Here is a 9,815-nt window from a genome sequence, read left to right as displayed (position 1 = left end):
TTAAGTGTCTTGTCATTGTTTCCTACATATTTATGTAAATCTTCATTGCCTTAAAGCAGTGATCTCCAAACAGTGGCTTGCAAGAACCATAGGATGTTGCTCCCAGTGGACTCAAAGCATGTGCTTATTTCCTGGCTTGGAGTCCTTTTTTGGTTGCCTAAAAACTAGGTGTGCTGCCAGTGCACATAGGGGTTACCAATCATTAATCACTGCCTATATTAAGCTCCCCCAGCAACATTTCAATTTTTTAAAAAAATTAATTTTGGGTCAGATGTTAATTTTCCCAGGTGCTCTCAGCCATGTGACTTGTGCTCTGTAAACACCATGACGTCTCCAGTTGCGTTGGCTAGGAAAAAACAGATTATCAGAAAACCGTTCCATTGTGCAGTGTTTGCTATTTGAAAGGGCAGAATCTGGCACAATAATCTGAGATGGATACCGACACCAATATTACAGCTAATACAATACATTTATTGGTTCAAGAACAATTTAAATGGCAGAATGAATTATTTGCAATGTACTTGCAGTAATTAAAAACTACACCTTAAATTTCAGTTGAATTTTGCACTGGCTGCAGACAAAGAACCAATTTTGCTCTATACCACTCGGTGTCAATAGTGAGTCACATCTATGGCGTCCACCTGTCACTAAAGGATGGAAATGTGTGGTGAGTTTTGTTTTTTTTTTTTTTTTTTTTTGCTTGCAAAGAAAACACCTGGGTTCACAAGTACAGATCATTACTTTTCAGTAAGTGTTAAAACTGGTGCAAATACATTCACTATACTCACAAACCTTAATTGCCAAAATTCATACTCAACTGCTGGTTTTTCTATTTTTGGTGAATGGTTACTGACTCTTGTAAATGTCTTTTTAAAAGACAGCGAAAAACCTCTTTAAAATTGAGTAAAGCTCACTGTAACTACCCACCCCTTCCCAAACTCTGGTCCTCAGCTCTGCATTGTTTCCTGTGAATATGCCGAGGGGACTAGCAGCCTTATGTTGGATTACAAGCCCTGTTTTTCTGTTTATAAACTGAAAATAAAAGTGACAGCGCTTACATTTGCATTATTTTATAAAGTAGCAAAAACAAATGTGTAGCTTTACAAAGCATTTGTTTTTAGATGGTATCTGTGAGCCCTGTTTGAAAGCTGAAAGTCAGTAGAAGGCAAATAATCAAAAAAAGACCAATTTAATAAGCTGTTGAAAATTGGCTATTCAAGAACATACTAAAAGTTAACTTAAAGGAAAATAAGTGTTTTAAAGAAATGAAAATATAATGCAGTGTTGCACTGCACTAGTAAAACAGATTGGTTTGCTTCTGAAACACTACTATAGTTCATATAAACAAGCTGTTGTGTAGCAATGGCGAAACCTTGGGGGGGGAAAAGGCTATATGGCACAGGTTTAATAGTGGATAACATTATTTTCTACAAAGCTTATCTTCTGTGTAACCTGAACCTTTTCTCCTTTGAATGGATGCCCCCATTGCTACACAGCAGCATATCTCTCTATATATCATTGATCACATACTGCACTCCAAGGACTTTGTATACAAAACAAGGAAAAGTTTATTTTCTTTTTTTTTTTTCCTTTTTTTTGTATACGAAGTCCTTTGAGTGTGGTTTGTGATCAATATTGTATAGTTTTTAACCTGCACCTAGGCATTGACTGTTTTTTGTTTTGAGTGCAGTTACCTTGGAGTATATAAATTCTCAACTATAGTACCAGTATACAGCCTCCTCCCCACTGACACTTGCCCCAATTTATCTGTGCCCCTATAGTTTGGCCAGAACTACAGAGCTGTTTAGCAGTGTTGGATACCGAAGACTGTAGTGTAGCTTTGCAATTCTGGGCTAACTATAGGCCACAATTAAGTTAGTGCAAGTATAACTGATGTGGTTGGGAACATTTTCAATGACAGATATGGGGAGCACTACTTACACTCTTCAGGTGTTGTTGCATACGGTGGTGCTATTTCTTAGACGTACGGCCATGTCCACATTCAGCAAAATTTCACAGGAAAGGCTGTTCTGTACTTGGAGTGGTAACACTGGGGAAAGGCTGTTCTGTACTTGGAGTGGTAACACTGGCTAAAATAAAGCATTACTTGCACAGCAAGAAGTGGTGAAGTGCTTGCCTTTCCTGTGAAATTTTGTTGAGAAAAATTTGCCAGACAGTTTTGTTTCCCCTTTAACAGGAGACCACAACTAATGGATATAACTCAAATGGTGCTGCATTTATCCATTGAAATTTTAGGCGCTAAAGCATGAGTTCTCCCGTAGTGTCCTTTAAATGGGGGAGGGCAGGGAATCTCTTCTCTGAAAGGCAGAATCATTAGTACAAGGGTAATGTACAGCTGAGAATTACCTTATGGCAGACTGACAGATTTAGCAGGAGTAGCTAAAGGCACAGAAGAGCAAAAGACAAATTCAAAATAGGTGTTCAAAAGACAAATTCGCAGAACTAGAGGTGGATTTGTCGAATTTCCCATTATATTCACAAACCACTTTTGTGAATACTTAGAGGGCGATTGATTATGCTGTGTAAAAAGTGGAGTGAAACATTACTTGTGATGTTGCTCAGTCATAGCAATCAGATCTTTGCTTTTGTTTTGTAACTGTTGAAATCTAAGTGCTGATTGGTTGCTCTGGTCAACATCACTCCACTTTTTACTCTGCATGATAATAGGCCCCTTAGTGTGCTATTAGCCTAAGGTACAGTAATGTATATTATAGAGTGTTGTAGGGTTTGTTTTTGATATTAAAGCCTTTGTAGCAATGTGTTCCTAAACTTTTTATAATGGGTATCATCCATAAAGATGGTGGCAGTCTGGCAGAATCTTATTATGGGTTGGGTTTCCATATAAAACTAGTATAAAAAAGACGAGCGGTAACATTATGATTTGGCTAGTCATATATTGTACCCTAAAACAGGCAGTAAGACTGTAAGGGGTTAACCACTGGAGATATTGTAGGATGATGTTGGATCAACATAATGCATCCTACGCAAGTCAGATGTAATTGAATGGCTCAAAATATAATGCTACTGATACAAATGTCCCATTATAGGATCTTACAAAACACAAAAATATCTCATGTAGTTTTGCCCTTAGACCAAAAGAACTAAAATCCTTAAATCTGTTGCTTAATATTTATTATTCAGGTACCTCTAAGTGCTTCACCCAAACAAGTGAGTACTGTGCCAATATTTGATTGCCCTGTGAACCACCGACTTGCTTACTACAAAGCTGTGATGTAACAGAGCGTATTACTTTCAGCTTCAGAATGCTAAAGAGAAGAGCACTGGTTATGTAGAGCATTTTCCCACTTGTGAGCAGTTTATTTTATTAGGGGTAGCTGATACATTTCTTTTTTTCGTTTGTTTTTTGTAGATTTGCTCAGATGACTTTGAGCATATTTGACTTGATTGGAGTTTGCTCTTTCAGTCATATGTTCTCTATGAAGCAAAGTATGTGCCAACAGGGATTTGAAAACTATTTGCCAAAATGTAATATCAGACAAGGTGAACTACTCCTTTAGCATTCTGCTTTCCAGACAATCTTAGCATCCCACCTAAAATTTGAGCTCACCAACAGACTACTAAGTATAATTTTACCACTGTCTATTCATTTGTTTGGGTTTTTTAAAGTCATTTATCAGTGTGTAAAAGTGAGAATTTGACCTTTCATAATTACACCTTTTAAAATCCCATAGAAATGAATAAAAAGCCATTGCATTTTGCTCTGGTGGAATGTGACCAACTTTGATTTAAAAACATGTTCTAAGTTGCAGGAGGGTTTGGGAAATAATCAGAGTATCGCGGTTTCCTTTCAATCTGTGGAATCAGGTATGTTTGTGTAAAAGGATTACATTTTACATTCATTTTTGCAATTTTTTTTACATAAACCTAACTGAATAAACTGATATCAAAGGGTATATTTTCTTTCTAAACTGGGGTAAATGTTCATTTATGCCAGAAAATGATTAAACAACAAATTCACAAACATCTAAACATCAGGTATTCTAAAACATTTTTTTAACAGCAAAGAGTTGGAGTAAAGTAATATCACCAGTGTAACTCCATTTCTCAAAATTTGACATCCTTTGAACTCATTTTATATTTTATCAAAAAGCATCATTCAAAGACAGGAGATCATAATAGACTAATATTGATCTCATTATGGGGGGGCAACAGTTCAAATGCATATTATGAAAATGTCTACATATTAGCCAGGATAACAATTATCAAATATACAGGAAATATAGAATATAAAGTATAAAACAAAGTCTTGAGTGATCAAATAGCTTCCTTTATTTCTTAATCATGAATAAAAAAAAAATAATCCCGAAGATCACATTAGTACCACTGCACAATACCACCAAGAAACTTTCAGAGAAATATTAGTTATTTAACAAGAGTCGGGGCTCCTGGGGGAATCTGCATACACAGGTATTCTAAAACTATTTTCTAACAGCAAAGAGTACACATGCTTGCATCAAGATGGGAATACAATATAGAATGAACACAGTATTTCTTGCATTACTTGTAAAAAACAAAACATTTCCTAAACAATTGTATATTACTTTATTAGAGCATATGTAGCAACAATACTAATATGGAAAATATAATAATTTATGGTGTACAATTACAGGTTTATGTAAGATGAAACTATAGAACTTCTCATTGAGGAACTAATAGGTGTAATATATGTTGAAGCAACAAAATACCACAATATACGGTAACTTGCCTAAAATGTCCCCCATTGCCCAAATTACCCAAACTTGCCCTAAATACCATTACCAATAATGCCAATGTATCTCTTATATGTCTACTCAGTGTTACTATAGGTATGATCAAGAGGGGAGGAAATAAGATGTGAGGATGTGAGACATGAGGTGATCAGCACCAGATGGTATTTAGCTTCCAGCACTTTGGTTTTCATTATATATTGATGATGTTGGGAGACACTGAAACACTGCAATACCTTGTGGAAGTCATAATACTCCATTAGTGGCAATGGCAGCTGTAAACACTGTGGGTATGAATCAGGAGTTTAACGACATGGGATGCTACTGCACTGTCGCCCCATTAACAGGTTAAGCAAACTGCAAGGTACACAATTCTACATACAAGGGTTAAGTTATATGAGTAGAAATAGGTCCTGGAACTAAGAATCTGGAAGTGATATAAGGCTTGAAGGCAGGCTGAAGCTGCCATTTGTAAAAAAAAAAAAATGCAAGGGAAAGGTTAAAAATATGCTCAGGGGCAAATAGATTTTTTTGTTACACCACTAGAATGGACCCATAGGCTGCGACTTTTAAAAATATATTAAAATTTTAAACATCAACTGGCCTTCTATGCTTTATGGAGTACAGTTAAAATAACAAATATATACACAGAATACCTTGTATGGACTTTTTTAAGACTAAAATGACTATAAAAATGTACCTAGCTTGCAGCCACTATGTGCTACAAGGAGGGAGGGCGAGCAATTTGCAGTGGGGCATAGGAGATAGAGTTAATGACAGGGGTGAGTTCCAATCTGGAACTGTCCCCTTAAGTATACCCCACAAATATTTGTGTGCATTTAAACAAGGCCAACGTAACAGATATCGGATCATGGTAAGTATGTTGTAGAAGACAGGGGTCTCAGTCTAAGGAGAAAATATATTTCTTTCAAGGATATGCAACCTGCAGGGTCAGACTGGGCAGGGACACAGGGAAAAAACCCAGTGGGCCGCGACAACCCAGACCCCATCCCCACAGCCTGAAGCTTATGCTCTTCTTCCTGACCTCCCCCCCCTAATTGCATGAAGAAATTATTATTACGCATGAAAAATGGGGGGGGGGTAAGGGTACAGAGGGAGATTTGCAGTTGGGGTAGGGGGCCCAAGGGGATTTCGGGTGCTGGCGGGCCACAGGGGGTCCATGGGGATTTTCGGCTGTGCTGAGGACCATGGAGGGGCCCTGATGTGATGATTCCAATAATTCCAACCTGTGACCTTCCAGTTTATTTTTACATTCCAGTCTCTTATTCAAATCAGTGCATGGTTGCTAGGGTAATTTGCACCCTGGTAAACAAATGCTACTGAATACAAAGATAATTATCTTCAAAACCACAAATAAAAACCAATTGCAAATTGTCTCAGAATATCACTATCTACAACATCATACGAAAATGAACTCAAATGTGAAGAACCCCTTTAATATGATACTGTAGCATTCTTAAAATCTACAGGAAAATGTCAGTATAACTAGGCAAGAAAGGCAAAAATAAGTGTGTGTGTGATCTGTGCTGCCCCAAGTTTCTGCCCCTTTATCGCTGGAGGAGGACAGTGCAAGCCCTAAAGACAGCATTCAGGTACTGGAGGCGCAGTGCATGCTGGGAGCGCTTCCCAACCAATATGGCGTCTCGCTGACAGTTTAGGAGCTGCTATGGTCCTATTTGCCGGCTTGTGTGCCACCTGAGGGAATCGGAGGGGACACCGAAACGACTGGAAGCGTACATTCAATCCCTTGCAGCGCCGAGCAACCTTGTGGGGTTTGTTTTCTCAGACTGGCCCTAGTCTCCAGCGGGTGATGCTGCGGGTCACTGGCTGTCAGTGAGCAGCTGAGTATGAGGGAGCGGCCCGTGTAGTTCAGACAGAAGGAGGGATATGGGGTCGGCGGCTGCAGGGGACTCGGCTCAGTGGCTGTCGGTGAAAGAAGAGACCATCTTTTTACATGATGGACTGATCCGGGTCACGGACCTGGCGGAGTTGCCCAGCGAAATCGGGGTCAGTGAGACCGGGGACGCAGAACTGGAGGTGAGGCCACCCTAGCATTGTGTGTCATTGTACTGTAAACCTCTCCCTCTAGTCTCAAAGCCGTATAAACAGGCAGCAGCACCTGATATACACACATACATGTGCCCCGGAGATTAGTCTTATCTCTCCCACCCTCAGTGCACAACAAGGAGCCGTGCCTAACTAGGGCTGTGTCCTGTGCAGCCTCTCTTTCAGAAATCGCTCCCCTGCGGCCCACCAGCTGCTTTCCTGCAACTCCGGGGCTTGCAGTTCAACATCACCTTGTAGTACACAATAATGGAGTACACTGCCTCTGCCACATACTGTATCACTTCATGTGATATCATTTGCCACTTCTTTCTCCTCGCTCTTTCTAGTACCGGTTCTATTGTGTCCCTGAAAGTACAATATAGCCCAGTGGCCTGATTCTGACACACTAGCATTCTGTCTCTGGAGCTCTCAACAGACCATGTTTCTATTGTTTAGTTATGCCTGGGGGCACATTGCATAATGGAAGTCATGAAGGGACACAATTGGCTCATAGTTGGAGACAGAGGTCTTGTAGGCTCCCATTAAGGGGCTCATGTATTCATACTGCTTTACGGGCTCTAATAAAAGGCGTCTATCTTCATGTTTCTCAGCAAATGCATTAAACTTTCTAATGATGCAATATTCCAGGATCAATACAACCGCCTAGTAGGCATTAGTTGGTGACAAAAAAAAAAAAACATTTTCCATTTGCATAAGAAATACAAACACAATGACAAGGGTAAAATGTGTTTCATAAATCCCTTGCTTTGTTTTGCTTTTGTTGCTATAAATTAAAGGGATCCTGTCATCGGAAAACCTGTTTTTTTTTCAAAATGCATCAGCTAATAGTGCTATTCCAACAGAATTCTGCACTGAAATCCATTTCTCAAAAGAGCAAACAGATTTTTTTTATATTCAATTTTGAAATCTGACATGGGGCTAGACATTTTGTCAATTTCCCAGCTGCCCCTGGTCATGTGACTTGTGCCTGAACTTTAGGAGAGAAATGCTTTCTGGCAGGCTGCTGTTTTTCCTTCTCAATGTAACTGAATGTGTCTCAGTGGGACATGGATTTTTACTATTGAGTGCTGTTCTTAGATCTACCAGGCAGCTGTTATATTGTGTTAGGGAGCTGTTATCTGGTTACCTTCCCATTGTTCTTTTGTTTGGCTGCTGGGGGGTAAAGGGAGGGGGTGATATCACTCTAACTTGCAGTACAGCAGTAAAGAGTGATTGAAATTTATCACAGCACAAGTCACATGACTTGGGGCAGCTGGGAAATTGACAATAGTCTAGCCCCATGTCAGATTTCAAAATTGAATATAAAATTTTGAAATTTTTTTTTTTCCCATGACAGTATCCCTTTAAAGAAACCTGCACTTTCTCCAGGGTGTTTTCAAGGAAGTCCAATAACCCATCCCAAGATGCTCTTTCTGCAGCTACACATGGTGTTGTGATATCATGGGAAAGCAGAGGCCCTGGATATTATCCTTTATTTATAAAGCACCAACATATTCTGCAGTTCTTTACAGATACAGATTACATAATTCACATCAGTCCCTGCTTCAGTTGATTTTCCAATCTAAGTCATATTCACGCTAGGTTAATTTTTATCAGAAGCTAATTAAGTTAACTGCCTGCCTGTTTTCGAAGTATGGGAGAAAGTCCGCGTACCTGGATATACAAGCACAGTGAGAATATAGAAGCACCTTTCAGACTGCATTCTGGCTAGAATCAGACCCCAGTGTTAGGAAGCACCAATGGTAGCCTCTGCACTGCCTTGTTGGTCAATAGCACCCACTGAGCCCCCTAATGTGTACATATAGAACATTCTGTGATATGAACTGCAGTTTTACCACCATCATTGTATTATGGCTATGGTTATTAATATAATCTGCACAGTTTTAAGGCATGTATATGATTGTGTCTCAAAGGGCATCAGAGTGACCAAATGCTACACAATAGGCCTGTGATGTAGGGTGTGAAAATGCCTTCTGTGTATCTACTTGTTCACTGTGATGCTGTTGCAAACGTTACAGAGATCACAACACATGGACTTGTATAGCTAATTAGGCCTTTGAACTGATGAATCCATTTTTTAGGGAAGCAGGTGCAGTCCTCATTTTGCTTCCTGGTGATGGGCAGAGCTAATCATCCATCTCTCTTCTGTAAAGCGAGGCATCTGTTCAGGTTGTCATGCTGTTCCTTGTATTTTTTTTCCATCAGGAAATTTTAAGGACATGCTTATTTGACTTCTAAATACTGTTGTTTAAGTGTGTATGGTATGGATGTCTTTTGAACCAGTCAGACATCTCTGAAAATTATGTTGCAGTTTTAGTCCTTTGGAAAAATGTGATTAAATTTTTGTTCGTTTTTATCTCTATACTCCCTGTATAAAATGAGTATATTTATGGAAGCTCTGCTTCTCTGTGGATGATAGTTGTGTTTCAGTGAATGCAAAACAGACTTGTATATAAATAGCAAGTCTCTCATTATCAGGATTTGGGTGATGTTATCTTTTGAGACCGGAATAAAGTGCCCTAGAACATTTGTTTTTTACCAATGGAACAGTAGTTGCTTTTTATATGGAAGTGAATTGGCGATATACCTAAACATAACATTTCCATAACAATACATTCAATAAAATGTGCTAATAAAGATGGGTTTGTTTTGAAACCGGTGTATTTACCATATAGAGCAAAGAGACCTAGACCTTGGGAATAGCTTTTAGGACAATGGCACACTGTCCAAATGCCTGCATTGGCAGTTGCATTTATGTGCTTTTACAGGCTTGTTAGGGAGAATGATGCAGCTAGAAGAAATAAGGATGGCATATTCCCAAAAAGCTAGAGGGCACTATCTTCCATATTTTCCTTGTGGAGGAATAATAACTACACCCTAGGATTACATAAATTACTATATTCCCTCATCTGAGCAGACTGAAGCATCTCTATTTTACTTATGCTGGAATGTGTCTGATGCTTTAAATACATTGTGTTT

The 9,815-nt window shown here is 39.0% G+C and overlaps 1 protein-coding gene across 3 annotated transcripts in view; it reads left to right on the top strand.

Moving 5' to 3' along the window:
* The first annotated feature begins 6,002 nt into the window (after positions 1-6,002).
* hectd4.L (HECT domain containing E3 ubiquitin protein ligase 4 L homeolog) overlaps positions 6,003-9,815 on the top strand; it is a 105,339-nt gene continuing 101,526 nt past the window's right edge. For all 3 annotated transcript variants that reach the window (XR_001935798.2, XM_018263582.2, XM_018263569.2), the window contains exon 1: positions 6,003-6,806. Coding sequence is in view for 2 of the 3 variants with exons in the window: in XM_018263582.2 (XP_018119071.1) it covers positions 6,657-6,806 (150 nt within the window). In the remaining variant the exon portion in view is untranslated. The remainder of the gene's footprint in view (positions 6,807-9,815) is intronic.

This window comes from Xenopus laevis, chromosome 1L (assembly GCF_017654675.1).
Source record: "Xenopus laevis strain J_2021 chromosome 1L, Xenopus_laevis_v10.1, whole genome shotgun sequence".
NCBI lineage: Eukaryota > Metazoa > Chordata > Amphibia > Anura > Pipidae > Xenopus > Xenopus laevis.
Note: the sequence above shows the minus strand (reverse complement) of the source record. Positions and strands in the feature narration are given on the sequence as shown.